This window comes from Macaca fascicularis, chromosome 4 (genome assembly GCF_037993035.2).
Source record: "Macaca fascicularis isolate 582-1 chromosome 4, T2T-MFA8v1.1".
Taxonomy (NCBI): Eukaryota; Metazoa; Chordata; class Mammalia; order Primates; family Cercopithecidae; genus Macaca; species Macaca fascicularis.
The window spans coordinates 67,080,218-67,097,383 of NC_088378.1; the positions used below are offsets into that span (position 1 = coordinate 67,080,218).

Genomic DNA, 17,166 nt, shown 5'->3' on the forward strand with positions numbered 1-17,166 from the left:
TCAAGTGATCTACCTGCCTGTGCCTCCCAAAGTGCCGGGATTACAGGCGTGAGCCACTGTGCCCGGTGTATGCCTTTTTGAGCGTGTAAAAATTTTACATTATTTTCCTTTTTAACAGTGGGATGGTGTTGGCAGGTGAGATTCTTCAGAGCCAGTGACTGGATGTGGTGAAGCTTGTTTTGTTCTTGGCATTCATCAGTTCAGGTTCCAGCCTGTCTGATGACTTGTTGGTATTATTTTTTGTTTGTTTGTTTGTTTTGAGACAGGGCCTCATTCTGTTGCCCAGGCTGGAGTGCAGTGGTGCAACTTCGGCTCACTGCAACCTCCGCCTCCTGAGTTAAAGCAATTCTTGTTGCCGCGGCCTCCCAAGTAGCTGGGATTACAGGTACATGCCACCTGCCTGGCTAATTTTTGTATTTTAGTAAAGGTTTCACCATGTTGGCCAGGCTAGTCTCAAACTCCTGACCTCCAGTGATCCACCAGCTTTGTCCTCCCAAAGTGCTGGGATTACGAGGGTGAGCCACCACGCCCGGTCTCAATTGTTGGTTTTGTTTTAATTTTATCTTTCCCTCGTGGTTCTGACTTTCTGCCCCCAGGCTTGTTTCTTTTTTTTTCTTTTCTTTTTTTTTTTTTTTTTGAGACGGAGTCTCGCTCTGTCACCCAGGTTGGAGTGCAGTGGCGCAATCTCTGCTGCAAGCTCTGCCTCCCGGGTTCATGCCATTCTCCTGTCTCAGCCTCCTGAGTAGCTGGGACTGCAGGCGCCCGCCACCACGCCTGGCTAAATTTTTTTTTGTATTTTTAGTAGAGACGGGATTTCACTGTATTAGTCAGGATGGTCTCCATCTCCTGACCTCATGATCCACCCCTCTCGGCCTCCCAAAGTGCTGGGATTACAGGCGTGAGCCACCATGCCTGGCACTCCCAGGCTTGTTTCTTAGTTCCTTTTCAGGATGTTTTATAGTGTGGAGTAGCTAGTTGGGAATTCGAAGTATAAATCAGTTAGGCTTCTCTTCCTATAAAGACAGCACAGAGATTGGTAATGCAAATGTTGGCAAGTATTTTAGCACGTTTAATAGTGATGAGGTGGCTTATTGTATCTTTTAGGCCCAGGAATTTTGTGCTAATTAATGGCGTTGATTAGCCTCTCCTTATCTGCATCGTATAAGCTTGGAGTACCCTAGATTGTGATGATAGTTTTATTTTTCATTTTAGGTAACCAGAAAAATTTAAATACAATTTACTGTCACCTGGGGTAGACATTTTACTTGCTTTCTTCTATTTATTCCTCACCATAGCCCTACGAGATCAGTATGGTTTTTTCCAGTTAGACTTTGCCACAGCTAATGAGTGGCAGCACCAGCATTTGAGTCCAGGTCTATCTGATTCCCAGTCACAGCCACTTAGCCCCAGACTGTGCTGCTTTCCGCATAGCTGTCCTGCCATGGATTTTATCTTGGCCTCCTGAGAGTGATCTTGCAGAATTGCATAGGAGTTAGTCCATTTCTCCCCAAGCAATTTGTATTAAAGAATGAGATTGTGTAACCTTTATTGCTAGACAAAAACTATATCCAGGCAAGAGAGGGCCTTCTGAGGATTCTCTGTCTCCATGGGATAGAACATGTGGCAACTTACTTTGCCTAAGTACAAGCTGGTGCATTATTAACTTAACGTGAGTCAGGATACAGGCTCTGTATGAGGTTTTATTTATGTGCTGTCTTGAAACCAGAACATCAGAAAAATGAATTAACTGTGAAGTAACTTATTATATCTGTTATTCTTGATTTCAGGGAAGTTTAATTAGCATTGATAGCACCTGTACAGAGATGGGCAATTTTGACAATGCTAATGTCACTGGAGAAATAGAATTTGCCATTCGTTATTGCTTCAAAACCCATTCTTTAGAAATATGCATCAAGGCCTGTAAGAACCTTGCCTATGGAGAAGAAAAGAAGAAAAAGTGCAATCCGTAAGTTTCTTTTTTTTAACATAAGACATATTGATTCTAAAATTTATATGAAAAAGTAAAAGTCTAAGAATAACCAAGACAATTATTTAAAAGAAACAAAAATGAGGAGGCTTACTTCAAGAATTATTATAAAGCTGTAGCAGTGCAAACAATGTGTTATTGATACAAGGATAGAACAAGTCAGGAGAGTAGAATCAAAAGTCCAGATACAGACCTTAGTGTATATGAAAACTTACATGATCAAGGAGTGTCTTCGTCCATTTCGGCTGCTGTGACAGAATACCATAGACCAGGTGGCTTATAAACAAGACAAATATATATCTCACAGTTCTGGAGGCTGGGAAGTCGAAGATCAAGGTGCTGGTAGATTTGGTATCTAGTGAGGACCCCCTTTCTGGTTCTTAGATGGCTGTTTTCTTGTGTCCCCACATGATAGAAGGGACAAGGCAGCTCTCTGGGGCCTCTTCTATGAGGGCACTAATCTCATTCAAGAAGGCTGCACCCTCATGACCTAATCACCTCCCAGAGACTCTACCTCCTAATACCATCACACCGTAGGTTAGGCTTCAACTATGAATTGGTGAGTGGGGTGGACATAAACATTCAGCTGAGGAGCTATTACAGATGGGTGGGGAAAAGTGGACTTCAATAAATGATGTTGGAAAATTTGGCTTTCCACACAGGAAATACAAAATGTAAATCTTGACTCACACAATCCATAAAGAGATTTAAAATGTTATTCTCACTGATAGATATGAAAAGGTGTAGCACCATTATTATTATTACTATATATATTTTTTGAGACAGAGTCTTGCTCTGTCACCCAGGCTGGAGTGCAGTGGTGCGATCTCGGCTCACTGCAACCTCCGCCTCCCGGGTTCAAGCGATTCTCCTGCCTGAGCCTCCCGAGCAGCTGGGACTGCAGGCATGCACCACCATGCCCAGCTAACTTTTGTATTTTTAGTAGAGACGGGGTTTCACCATATTGGCCAGGCTGGTCTCAAACTCCTGACCTCGTGATCCACCCACCTTGGCCTCCCAAAGTGCTGGGATTACAAGTGTGAGCCACCGCACCCAGCCAGCACCATTATTTTAATGTGCATTTCCCTTATTACTGACAAAGATGAGCAACTTGTTTAAAAATAAATAAATAAATAGACACAGGGTCTCACTATGTTGCTCAACCTGATCTTGAACTCTTGGGCTCAAGAAATTCTCCCGCCTCAGCCTCCCCAAATGCTGAGATTACAGGTGCAAGCCCAGCCTTTTGAGCCACTTCTTATATATGCATTTGCCAGTTAGGTTTATTTTATTTTATTTTATTTGAGACGGAGTCTTGCTCTGTTGCCCAGGCTGGAGTGCAGTGGCACGATCTCGGCTCACTGCAACCTCCGCCTCCTGAGTTCAAGCAAATCTCCTGCCTCAGCCTCCTGAGTAGCTGGGACTACAGGGGTGGAGTGCAGTGGCACGATTACGGCTCACTGCAGGCTCAAGTGATCCCCCTGCCTCAGCCTCCTGAGTAGCTGGAAGGCACATGCCTGTAGTCCCAGCTATGTAGGAGGCTAAATTTGTAACTTTTTTTTTCCAGCTAGATTTTTTAACTTATTTTTGTAGAGACAGGGTTTTGTTCTGTTACCAACGCTGGTCTCAAACTCCTGGGCTCAAGCCATCCTCACACCTCAACCTCCCAAAGCTCTGGGATTACAACGATGAGCCACTGCACCTGGCCTCCCATTTTTCTATTGGATTGTTTATTGTTTTATTTATTTACCAGAGGTTTTTTGTTAAACCTAATTTAAATAGGTTTAAAAATTATTTATTAGTTATATGTATTGCATATATTTTATCCCAGCTGTAACTTATTTTCTAACTCGTTTATTATGGCTTGTCTTGTGGAAAGTTTAATATTAAATTTATCAAGCTTTTCCTTTAAACTGTCTGCTTTTTGTGTCTGTAGAAGAATTCTTATGGCACCCAAGAATTTAAATACATTCTCTGTTTTCTTCTAATCATTTTTTTCCCACAGTTAGATTTGTTCACATTACAACTGAAATTGATTTTCTAAATATAGTTTAAGGCAGGGGCCTCATTTTTGCCTTTCTTTTTTCTTACATGGGGAACTTCTGGCATACTGTTTTAATTACCACCTAAAGAGTGATGATGGGAAAAGAAATCAATTGTTGATTTAATCAAACCCTCTGCTGCTCTGAAATTTTTAGTAGCTCTTTAGTACCAGACAAATGAAGTACACATTTCTATAGCACTTACGGTTCCTTCATAACAGAATCTCTCCTTTTGTTCTAGTCTTAGCTGTTATTATTACTCTTCCTGTACCGTCTACCTCAGGAAAACTGGAATAGTCTTTCTCCCAAAAGTATTTTGTGACTTTTACATTTCAAAATTTGAGGGATGTAGTTAAAGCAGTGCTTATATTTAAAAGAAAAAAAGTTTAAAATGATTTATTTAAACCTCCACCTTAAAATGCTAGAGAAAGGCTGGGTGCTGTGGCTCACAACTATAATCCCAGCACTCTGGGAGGCCAAGGCGGGTGGATCACCTGAGGTCAGGAGTTTGAGACAAGCCTGGACAACATGGTGAAACCCCGTCTCTACTAAAAATACAAAAATTAGCTGGGCATGGTGGTGCGCGCCTGTAATCCCAGCTACTAGGGAGGCTGAGGCAGGAGAGTCCCTTGAACCAGGGAGGTAGACGTTGCAGTGAGCTGAGATTGCGTCATTGCACTCCAACCTGGGCAACAAGAGCAAAACTCTGCCTCAAAAAAAAAAAGAATACTCAAATACCGGTATAGGAATGAAAGAAGAGACAACATAACAGCACTTGCAGACATTAAAGTACAATAAGGGGGCCAGGCATGGGGGCTCATGACTGCAATCCCAACACTTTGGGAAGCCGAGGCAGGTGGATCACCTGAGGGTCAGGAATTCAAGACCAGCCTGGCCAACATGGTGAAACCCCGTCTCTACTAAAAATACAGAAAAAATTAGCCAGGCATGGTGGCGTGTGCCTGTAATCCCAGCTACACAGGAGGCTGAGGCAGGAGAATTCTTTGAACCCAGGAGGCAGAGGTTGTAGTGAGCCAAGATCATGCCACTGCACTCCAGCCTGGGTGACAGAGTGAGACTCCCTCTCATTAAAAATAATAATAATAATAAAAATTAGCCAGGCGTGGTGGCACATGCCTGTGTCCCAGCTACTTGGGAGGCTGAGGTGGGAGAATCACCTCAGCCCGGGAGGTGGAGGTTGCAGTGAGCTGAGATTGTGCCACTGCACTCCAGCCTGGTGAGACTCTGTCTGGAAAAAAAAAAAAAAAGTAATAAGGGTATATTATATTAAATTTTGTGCTAATAAATTTAACAACTTAGATGAAATGAAAACCTTCTTCTTTTTTTAGAAACAAGGTCTCACTATGTTGCCCAGGCTGGTCTCAAACTCCTGAGCTCAACTGGTCCTACTGCCTCAGCCTCCCGAGTAGCTGGGATCACAGGTGCACACCACCATGCCCAGCCAATTAAAAAAAAATTTTAGTAGCGATGAGGTCCCACTATGTTGCCCAGGCTGGTCTCAAATTCCTGGGCTCATGAAATCCTCACACCTCAGCCTTCCAAAATGCTGGGATTACAGGCGTGAGCCACCACACCTGGCTGAAATCGACACATTCTCAAGAGACACAAATTGCCAAAACTGACATGAAATGAAATAGAAGACCTGCATAACCCTGTATCTGTTAAAGAGATTGTATTGGTAATTTGGCATCATCTAGAAGAGTTGAAGGGGCGTATACCCTATCACCTCTGGTTATATGCCAAGAGAAATGCTTGGACATGTGCACCATGAGCAGAGCGAAAAACTAGGACATAAGACAAATATTCATCAACAGGACAAATGACTTGTGTATTCATTCAATAGAGTGATATGTAGGATTAGAGATGAACGAGTGGCGGTTATAGCAACATAGATAAATCCCAAACATAATATTGAGTGAAAAAAAGCAAGTTACAGAAGAATGTGTACAGAATGATCCCATTTATATGAAAGTTCAAAAACAGGGAAAACTAAGCAGTACATTGTTTAAGGAGACACATCAAAATGGTGAAACCATAAAGAAAACCAATGGGGTGATAAATATAAAATCCAATATGGTTATTACCTGGTTACGGGCAGGATTATGATAGGGAAGTCATTGGTTATGTTCTGTTTCCTAAGCTGGGGGGCGGGTACATGGGAATACACTTTATTATAATGCGTCCAACCATATAGGTTTATTTTATGTATTCTGTTTTACATATATGAGATTGCATGAATGTGTACCGCTCAATAACTTAAGAGTAAATGAACTGTGGAGAATTCGAGACAGGGAGTTTTGAGGGATTTTTTGTTTTGTTTTGTTTGATACAGAGTCTTGCTTTGCGCCTAGGCTGCAATGCGGTGATGTCATCATGGCTCATTTCAGCCTTGACCTCCTGGGCTCAGGTGATCCTCCAACTTCAGGCGTCAAGTAGCTGGGACTACATGTGCACACCACCACACCCAGTTGACTTTTAAATTTTTCGTGGCGATGAGTTCTCCATATGCATTGCCCAGACTGGTCTCAAATTTCTGGCTTATGGAATCCTCTCTGAGCTACCATGCCTGGCCAGTTTTTGGGGTGTTTTTTTTGTTGTTGTTGTTGTTGCTGTTTTTGAGATGGAATCTCCCTTTATCACCCAGGCTGGAGGGCAGTGGCGCGATCCCGGCTCACTGCAACCTCCATCTCCCAGGTACAAGAGATTCTCCTGCCTCAGCCTCTTGAGTAGCTGGGATTACAGGTGCATGCCACCACGCCTGGCTAATTTTTGTATTTTTAGTACAGACAGGGTTTCACCATGTTGGCCAGGCTGGTCTCAAACTCCTGATCACAGGTGATCCGCCCGCCTCAGCCTCCCAAAGCGCAGGGATTATAGGTGTGAGCTTCCATGCCCGGCCTCCTGGCCAATTTCAAGTATTTTTACAAAAAGTTTAACTGAGGGGGAAAAGAGGCCCATGACTGGGGCTAAAGAAGGGCACAGATAGAGGGAGGCTCACTGTGATTTTTTTACTTTGAAAAGTGGAGCCTGTTTCTAGCCTGTGGAGAGGGGGCTTGGACTGCTGCTGGTGGGGTGCGGGGGAGGCGGTCATTGCCATCACTGGGGCTGCCAGAGGAGCCATGAAGGGCAGCGTAGGGGCCTGTTTGGAGGGGTCAGCCTAGAACAGGACAGGACATGTCTTCCTCTCCGCCTGGATTTCAGGAGCTGGGTGAGTGCAGATGGAGCCACCTGTCATGCTGCGTGCGACCTCTAGACTCAGCAGAATCCCACTTCTCAGCGGTTGGGAGGAGCAGAGTCTTTGAGGCCCCTGCAAAGAAACAGCACAGTGCGAGGCTTATGCTTTTTTCCACTTCCACTTTGTTTTCTTTTGCAGATGGTGGGTGGTAGAAGGGACGGGAATCCAGCTCATGGCCTTGACGTCCAGGCAGGCAAGAGAATCTCTGGTTCCATGGTCTTCACCAAATGGAGTAGGGCCTGAGGAAGGCAGGATGAGCTTCACACCCCCAGGAATATTCCAGAGGGTTATGTAGTCAGCATTTGACCATAGACTGCGTGAATCAGAAGCTGCCCACCCAGCACTAACATTGCTCACTATTAGGCTATTAAGTCCTTTCTATCAAAAATTCGAGCAGGAAACCTGGTAAAGAAAACACTGGTGCGTGGGTTCTGCTGCCCCCAAACTCTTTATCCACCCTTTTCCCTGAGTTCTCACTCTGTCCCCGCTGTGCTTGGCCCCTAGGTATGTGAAGACCTACCTTCTGCCTGACAGATCCTCCCAGGGGAAGCGCAAGACTGGAGTCCAAAGGAACACGGTGGACCCGACCTTTCAGGAGACCTTGAAGGTACTTGCTAGACAGATGTTCCTGTGCAGAGTCCTCCACAGCCCCGGTGGGGTGCCCGGGGCAGAGTCCAGTGGATGGTGCTTTCAAACTCTTGACTCAGTTAGATATAATGCAGACACCTATATGTTTCTTTGTGGCTCTGTCAATCAGTGTTAAGTTGGTAGAAAATAAATGTCAGCCTTTGTACCGGAAAAGTGCAGAGTCTGCCAGACTCAGGAATGGCTTTTGATTAATGATTTCTGAGAAGATAGTGAAAAAGAACCTGGCTGCCTCTTTGTCTCGGGCTAACACTGGAGCACAGGATAATTTTGAAAATTAGTTTGTCTTTGTGAATGTTTCTGTCAAAGAGGTGCTCCCAAAAAGAGTGCCCCGAAAATTAAACTTCTGAGTTACTGTCTTCGTAAAAGTACCCCTTTATTGTATTTCTGACAAACTCAGGTTTCTTCTAATTTTATTTTATTTTTTAATGTATCCTTTTATGAAAAATCTTACAAAGGAATTGTTTGGGTTTTCACTTTCGATGATACTAGGAAATGTGATTGATGGTTGAGGGCAGAGACGGGGCCACGCGCTCGGGTTTCGGGTGGAAGGCTGCAGCTGAGGTCTGGTATCTAGGAGAGCTGGCGGTGGCGGCCCCCATTTCGGTGCAGGGCGAGGAGGGTAGCCCAGACCTGTGGAGGCTACCCCGCCCGGGCTGGGCAGCCAGAGGTCCCCTCGTCTCATGCCTGTGACAGGAGAGGGCTTTGTTTGCCTTTCTTGGCAAGTAGGGGTGCCTGTGAGCTGCCAGCCAGGGGCCATCTGGGCAGCTGGCACGGAGCCCTGAGTTCATTAAATAATAATAGCGCTTGTCTCCTGGGTCCCTACTGTGACCAAGTGCTTTATATACAGCCTGGAGTAAGTATTAGAATCCTCATTTACCCGCGGGGAAACTGAGACCTAGAGAGTTGTTAGAAATACAGCTCAAAGCCACAAAGGACTGGCGGTTCTCAAAATTTATGTGCATAAAATCCTGTGGGGATTTACGTTTTTTAAAAAGTTTTTCTTTTTTCTTTTTTTTTTTTTTTTTGAGACGGAGTTTCACTCTTGGTCGCCCAGGCTGGAATGCAGTGGCGTGATCTCGGTTCACTGCAACCTCCACCTCCCGCGTTCAAGCGATTCTCCTGCCTCAGCCTCCTGAGTAGCTGGGATTAAAGGTGCCCGTCACCACGGCCGGCAAATTGTTTTGTGTTTTTAGTAGAGATGGGGTTTCACCATGTTGACCAGGCTGGTCTTGAACTCCTGACCTCAGGTGATCTGCCCAGCCTGGCCTCCCAAAGTGCTGGGATTACAGGCTTGAGTCACCACGCCTGGCCTAAATTTATTTTCTAAGATGCAGCTGTACTTGGACCCTGGGGATTTTTTTTTTAAATGCAGATTCTGGGCTGGTCACGATGGCCCACACCTGTAATCCCAGTACCTTGGGAGGCCAAGGTGGGCGAATCACGAGTCAGGAGTTCGAGACCAGCCTGGCCAAGATGGTGAAACCCCGTCTCTACTAAAAACACAAAAAATTAGCAAGGTGTAGTGGTGGGCACCTGTAATCCCAGCTACTCAGGAGGCTGAGGCAGGAGAATTGCTTGAACCCAGGAGGCAGAGGTTGCAGTGAGTCGAGATCACACCACTGCAGTCCAGCCCTGATGACAGAGTAATACTCTGTCTAAAAAAATTAATTAATTAATTTAAAAAAAAAAGCAGATTCTGATTCAGCAGACGTGGGCAGGGCCTTTCTCCCTGTGCTGGGACCAGGCACCACACAGCAGCAAGTCGCTGGAGAATGTCTTCGGACGGTTCTGCTCATGCACCTGCTAGAAGAATTGTGAAAAACTGTGTATCCCCTCACACATTTTAATTAGAGATCCAAAGTTACTCATAGGAAGTTTAAGGTATTTTGTGTAAACAGCTTTATGAAATGAGATAAACATTTCATATTGTCTATATTTTAGATAAATATTTAGTTGTAAGGCCGGACATGGTGGCTCACACCTGTAATCCCAGCACTTTGGGAGGCTGAGGCGGGTGGATCATGAGGTCAGGAGATCGAGACCATCCTGGCTAACACAGTGAAACCCCATCTCTACTAAAAATACAAAAAAATTAGCTGGGCGTGGTGGCGGGTGCCTGTAGTCCCAACTACTCGGGAGGCTGAGGCAGGAGAATGGTGTGAACCCGGGAGGCAGATCTTGCAGTGAGCGGAGATCTCGCCACTGCACTCCAGCCTGGGTGATTGAGTGAGACTCTGTCTCAAAAAAAAAAAAAAAAAAGTTAGATAATTGGATTTAAAAGGTTACCTACCTTACTTAAAATGTGCACAGAATCTCAAAGATATCACTTAAAATTTTTAGCCGTGGGTCTTTTCTAGTATATTGTGAATATTTTATAGTCCTGGGAAACTTTCCAGTTACAATGAAAATAATCAGCATCTCTAATCGATCTTAAATGCAGAACATCCTAACACTGGCCAGCCTCATCCTTAATAGAAATATGCATAAGATGCGAAGGATGGGAAGCCAGGGAGGCTGATCCATCATTGAAAGTCTCACAGAAGGCAGTATTTCCAATCACAATCACCCCTTCGTGCTGCCCCCAGGAGCTTTGTGCGACCTGGGGTGAGCCATCAGAGCACGATTCAGGTGGATGAGGCTGTGAGAACTGTCTCCAGCCAGTTTTGAGAGAAGTGCACATCCGATGCGAGGATCTAGAAATTGATCCTCAAAGTTTGCTGAGCAGAGTACTTCTTGGCAAGCCTTTCTGGACCCAGAGAGACTTGTACCCCATTTGAGACCACTGTCTTGGGGGCCCGGAGAAGATGAAGTGATCTCACTGGGTGACATTGGTCATTGCCCGGCCCTGCTCTCGAATGATCCTTACACCTCATTCCCTGCTGAACCTGGAGCAAGCCTTGTGGACCTAACAGGGCAATGGAAAAGACGTCTGGTTTGAAAAGGCAGATTCTATACGCAGCAGGGAGTAGTCCTATTGACAGAAAGGGGCGAGCAATGGGTAAGGACACAGGAGAAGTGGCCTGAGCGTCGCCCACACACAGCTGGAGATGAGAGAGCAGCCTGGGGCCCGAGCCCGACCTTGCTAAGTGGCGTAGTGTTCCAGTAACCACTTCATTTCTCAGAGGGCAGCAGATGCAGCCAGCCCGCTGGCCAGTTGCCTGGACTAACTGATAACGAATGTAACTGGAATATAGGGAATAATCACATCAATCCAGAGTTTATAGACAGATTGAATGTGGTGCAGAGTCAGAAATGGACCCATGGGCTGGGTGTGGGGGTTCACGCTTGTAATCCCAGAACTTTGGGAGGCTGAGATGGGTGGATGGCTTGAGCCCAGGAGTTTGAGACCAGCCTGGGCAATGTAGAGAGACCCCCATCTCTAGAAGAAATTAAGATTAGCCAGGCATGGTGACACCTACCTGTAGTCCCAACTACTTGGGAAGCTGAGGTAGGAAGATTGCTTGAGCCTGGGAGGTGGAGGCTGCAGTGAGCTGAGATTGCACTGCTGCACTCCAGTCTAGGTGACAGAATGAGATCCTGTCCCCCCAGAAAAGATATGGACCCATGGACTTGAGGGAAAACTGGCTTAAAGTTACCCAAAGGCAGGAGACAAAGGAATGTGACCCAAGAAATTCGCATCTCCGTGGCCACAAGTCGTCCCAGCGGGGAAGAAAAGGAGGAAAGAGGCGAGGAAGCTAACGTGGCCAGCCAAGCCATGTGTGCCTGGCCTGCGGACGTCAGAAGTGTGGACAGAGCCTACGGGCAGCCCCCAGCAGAGCAGGGGACGGCCCTGCTGTGCCTCCCCTCTGTTTGCAGAGGCTGAAGGAGAGAAGTTACTGCGTCTCAGTTCCTGTGTTATTCCATCTCATCCCTCAATTGGAAAGATGGGTGAAGGTGGGCATGAGGAGATGAACCCCAAAGTAAACAAACCGCACAGCTGCTGCAAGTGGGTGCAAGTGTCCAGCCTCACAGCAACAGCCATTTCACGAGGAGTCACCATTCAAACCCCAAACAAACACCAGAGTGAGGGCAGCATGGGCCACAGAGGTCGGCAGCGAGATTTGGGCCTGGACACAGTGAGTGCACGTGACGCGGGCCTGCAGTGTTGGCTGCCAGACCAAGGGAGGGTCACTGAATTTCCAAGCTTCTTTTTTTTCACCTGCAAAATGGTCTGAATAATACTGACCTCGTGGGGTGCGTGTGAAAGCTAAAAAGATCAATGCATCTAAAAAGCCTGGTATGAAATAAATAAGTGTTCAGTAACTTGTAGGTTGTGTTCAATAACTTGTAGGTTTTGTTCATTATTGAGAAAATCCAACTAATAAGCTTAAAGTGAGGCCCTCAGATGCTGAGGTGGAGTCAGCCATACCTTGGGAAGGGCTGGGTGTCACGCGGGGGCCTTTGGCCTCCAGTCTCTATGGGGCAGAACCCATGCTTGGCTGGGGAAGGGGTTCTCTCGTCACTCTTGGGTGTGTTGGGAACCCCCTGTGCGGACAGTAGGAACATTGTGTTGCCCTCTGCCAAGCCAGCACAGGCCCTGCATGCCTGGACACAGGCATCGTCCCTCCAGGGCACATACGTGGTATTGGGGGGAATGGAGGAGGGGGAGTTCATGGTTGGCTTAAAACAAAAAAATACAGGCCGGGCACGGTGGCTCACGCCTGTAATCCCAGCACTTTGGGAGGCCGAGGCAGGTGGATCATTTGAGGTCAGGAGTTCGAGACCAGCCTGGCCAACATGGTGAAACCCTGTCTCTACTAAAAATACAAAAAATGAGCCAGGCATGGTGGTGAGCGCCTATAGTCCCAGCTACTCGGGAGGCTGAGGCAGGAGAATCACTTGAACCCAGGAGGCAGAGGTTGCAGTGAGCTGAGATAGGACTGCTGCGCTTCAGCCTGGGTGACATAATGAGACCCTGTCTCCAAAAAAAAAATTTTTTTTTTAGTATTTTTGGGCCTGTTTTCAGTATTTTTGGCCAAGCCTGGCTGGGTGCAGTGTTCAGATGCAAATTCAAATCCTGTGTGAGCATAGACTTTGGCTTGATTTTTAGTAGGCGTGGGCTGGGCAAGGACTTTCATTCTTGTCTTGTTCTGAGAATTGGGGGTTGGAGGGGCTCAGTGGCTACCAGGGCTACCCTAGCCTGTCCCCAGGCAGAGCACTGGGCACCTGGGGAGTAGCGGGAGGGGCTCTTGAGCAGAGAGAGGACCCCCCGCCCCAACCTGGCTGTAAGCACCTTGACCCCCGCAGCCACATCAGGTCCCTGGCTGCATCCGCATCTTGGACTCAGCCTGTGGGAGGGAGGCCTGCGCCAGGCCCCGGGAAGTGGGGCCCTGGGAGGTGGGGTCGGAGATCCTAGGAGTGCGGGCCCCAGGAGCTCAGCTGACCATCTCTGCTCTGCCTCTGCAGTATCAGGTGGCCCCTGCCCAGCTGGTGACCCGGCAGCTGCAGGTCTCGGTGTGGCATCTGGGCACGCTGGCCCGGAGAGTGTTTCTTGGAGAAGTGATCATTCCTCTGGCCGCGTGGGACTTTGAAGACAGCACAACACAGTCTTTCTGCTGGCATCCACTCCGGGCCAAGGTGATGTCTGGTTTTGGACTGAGTGCCCTCCATCCCCACTGTGATAAATAAATCACTTTTCAGAGAGATCCCAGAGGAGAAAACATACCTGGAAAGACTTGGACCCAAGACAGTGTGTGCTTGCCGGCCTGGCGCTGTGACTTTCAAATAGTTACTTTCTCCTGGGTGGGGTGGACGGAGGGATTGTTTTAACTGTCTCAGCTCTGTTCAGGTACCCCAACAGCCCCCGCCTCGCATCACACACAGACCCGACTGGATCAGGTCCTGTGGCTTCCCCTAGCAGAGGCCTCACCTTGCTGGTGGCTGACGTGCTGCAAGCCGGCCATGCCCTTCCCTGCGGGCACCACCCACAGCTATGCGGTCCCCCTGGGGGCTACAGTGCGTTTTTTCTAACCTTTGAACCCCAGGTACTCTCAGAACAATAACAGGTGACAGATGACTGGACCCAATGCTATGAGGAAGGCAGAGGCCGCCCTGGCTGGGTTGTGGAGCTCCAGCTTCTGGTTTGGAATTGTACAGCAGGAGATGGATAGCAAATGGGCAGGTGGGCGGGTCAGAGGAGTTGACTCGATTTAGGGTCCGTGTCCCCCAGGCTGTGCAGGTAGGAGGAGAGGCCTGGGAGAGAGGTTAGCATTTCTTGGAAACTCTGCTTTGTACTTTTCTGTGTCCAGATCCCAGACTGGGAGAGAGTTCATGTGAGACCATGAGGGCTGAAAAACGTGGGCTTCTGCCATCTCTTTAAAAACCCCAGCCGGGGGGCCGAGCACGGTGGCTGTCAGCAAAGTGCTGTAATCCCTGCGCTTTGGGAGGCCGAGGCAGACAGATCGCGAGGTCAGGAGATCAAGACCATCCTGGCTAACACGGTGAAACCCCGTCTCTACTAAAAATACAAAAATTAGCTGGGTGTGGTGGCGGGCGCCTGTAATCCCAGCTACTCGGGAGGCTGAGACAAGAGAATTGCTTGAACCCCGGAGGCGGAGGTTGCAGTGAGCCGAGATCGTGCCACTGCATTTCAGCCTGGTGACAGAGCAAGACTCTGTCTCAAAACAAAACAAAACAAAAACGAAAACAAACCAGCCGGATGGACTACTCCCCTCAGCCAGGGGCCCACAGCAGGCCCAGCCTTCTGCTCCAACCTGGACATAGGGCACGGGGGCCATCTGGCTTCTTTTCCTCTCTCGAGCCAGCACCGCTGGGATTTGCAGTGTCGCTGCCGGGAAGCTTCTCAGGTTTCAGCCGAGGCCTCCTGGTGAGCCGCCTGCCCCCTCCCTGCTCCTCCAGGCAATGCCCACACTCCCACCGCCTGTGCTGACTCCCCCAAGCTAGAGTCTGGGCTTAGACCTCCCCTTCCCAGTGCCCACCTGGAATGCATCCCCTATCCAAGGTCAGCCCAAGACAACCCAAAGCCTACCTCCTCTAGGAAGCCTTTCCTGATTACCCCTACCAGAAGTGGCCTCCCTTCCAGGACCCGGAGCTCAGGATGCTTGCCGTCTCTGGGCCTGATCTTCAGCCACGGTGTCCCTTTGCTCCTGCCCCAGCCATGCTGCGGAGGGGTGAAGCGTGTGGCTTCCATGCCTTCTTCTCATCCCCACTCTCATCTCTCAGAAGAGCGTCGGCTCCTCCAGGACACCCTGTTTCCAGCCTAGACTCCCTTCTATCAGAGGCTGAATCCCCCGTGTACCCTATCTCCCACACCTCTGTCATCAGCTTGAAGACAAGGCCTGGAACAAGCACAGGGCCTGGCATAGGACAGGCGGCCACCAGGCCTCATCAGACTGAGCCTGCTCTGGCAAGTGGGTGGGGAGCAGATGGCATGGAGCTGAAAGGCATCCCTCCTAAAGCCAGTGGGGTGGGGAGTCCGCCCACAGGCCTGTCCCAGGCTCCATCCTGACTGGGTTTGTGACTGCCGAAGCTGGAGACAGCCATATCTCGTTTGGTACCCGAGGGCCAGGAAGATGGGGGCTTGCCCATGTGGGCTCCCAGGAGTCTTGAGGCCTCTGAGGGTAACTGAGAGGGCTGCTTCTCAGTGCTGGCGGAAGCCATGGTGGACTGGATGTGTCGAGACCAAACTCGTCCAACCTGCAGCCCAGGACGGCTCTGTTTTTTGGTTTTTGTTGTTTGTTTTGAGACGGAGTTTTGCTCTGTCACCCAGGGTGGAGTGAAGCAACATGATCTCAGCTTAGTGCAACCTCTGTCCCCCAGGTTCAAGCAATTCTCTGCCTCAGCCTCCCCAGTAGCTGGGATTATAGGCACCGCCACCACGCCCAGCTAGTTTTTTTGTATTTTTAGCAGACACGGGGTTTTACCACGTTGGCCAGGCTGGTCTCGAACTCCTGACCTCAGGTGATCCACCTCGGCCTCCCAAAGTGCTGGGATTACAGGCATGAGTCACCATGCCTGGCCCTAGGATGGCATTGAGTGCAACCCAACACAAATTCATAAACTTTCTTGAAACATGAGATTTTTTCATGATTTTTTTAAAGCTCATCAGCTGTTGTTAGTGTTAGTGTATTTTATGTGTGACCCAAGACAGTTCTTCCAGTGTGGCCCAGGAAAGCCAGAAGACTGGATATGCCTGCTCTAGTCTCTTCCCAATACTCTCCTCCCATCCCACTGGGAGAAAGATGGTGTGGATTTCAGGATCATCTCTTCTCCCGGCCCTCTCTTCACTCCCTTTCTGGCAAAACCACTCATGACAGAAGCGCCTCGGTGGGCAGGGACATGTCCTCAGACTTACCACACCCTGGGGGGCCACCCCCGGTGGCTCTGGGCAGAGTCTACACCCCATGCTGTCCCCAGCATCTGTGCCAGTCCTTGGCATTGGAAGGCAGCGCGAATCTCTACTGACCTGGGTGGGGTGGATGGGGTGGAGGCTTGAGTTCATTTCTGTTTTTCAAACTCAGGCTGCGTCTAGGTTTTCGTAGAAATGTCTTAGGGAGTGTGCAATGCCCTCAAGTCACTCTGCTTCCTTAAGCTCATCTGGCTGTGATTCGCTGGAGTGGCCGAGCTGTTCCTCCCCATGCTGGGGTTGGGGAGGGTGGGTGTGAAACCATAGATGGAAGGAAGACCAGTCCTGCCACACACACACCTGCTCCCCCCAGGGCCTTGCAGGGGCCAAGGGGAAGCATCTGTGGACAGAGCTGAGACAACCAGAGGAGCCCAGAAGGTTCTTGGGACTTGGGGAGTACCGTGCCTAAGCTGTGCCTCTCTTCCCCAGGCAGAGAAATACGAAGACAGCGCTCCTCAGAGCAACGGAGAGCTCGCAGTCCGAGCTAAGCTGGTCCTCCCTTCAGGGCCCAGAAAACTCCAGGAGGCTCAAGGTCGGTGGCCTCCAGTCCCCTGGACATTGTCTGTGTCATTGTCCGCAGAGGCTGGTGCGGCAGGCAGACTGAGAGATGGGGTGAAAGTTTTCTAGCATTTCCTTTCTACGGCCCCCGTGCCCAGCTCCAGCAGCAATTTTCTGAGCGATGCAGCGAGCGAGAAGGGAAGAGGTTCTCTGGAGCCCATAGCCTGGGGGGAAACGGGTGACCAGAAGCAGACAAGGCCTCTGATGCCCTCTCTACACTCCTCTAAGGATACTGCCCTAGGCCTTCCTCCCAGGGGCAGATTGGATGGTCTGGGGGCGGGGGGAACCGTGGACCCTCCTGAAGAGCAGA

At 48.9% G+C, this 17,166-nt stretch overlaps 1 protein-coding gene across 18 annotated transcripts in view; it reads left to right on the forward strand.

The window, feature by feature from the left end:
* SYTL3 (synaptotagmin like 3) overlaps positions 1-17,166 on the forward strand; it is a 123,098-nt gene that overhangs the window by 92,985 nt on the left and 12,947 nt on the right. For 16 of the 18 annotated variants that reach the window (XR_012433583.1, XM_045391310.3, XM_005552212.4 and 13 more), the window contains 4 exons: positions 1,788-1,966; positions 7,790-7,892; positions 13,340-13,510; positions 16,728-16,830. Coding sequence is in view for 17 of the 18 variants with exons in the window: in XM_045391310.3 (XP_045247245.2) it covers positions 1,788-1,966; positions 7,790-7,892; positions 13,340-13,510; positions 16,728-16,830 (556 nt within the window). In the remaining variant the exon portion in view is untranslated. Of the gene's footprint in view, positions 1-1,787; positions 1,967-7,789; positions 7,893-10,373; positions 12,193-13,339; positions 13,511-16,727; positions 16,831-17,166 lie in introns of those variants that run through there. The other 2 variants (XM_074037354.1, XM_074037355.1) reach the window with 1 other exon arrangement.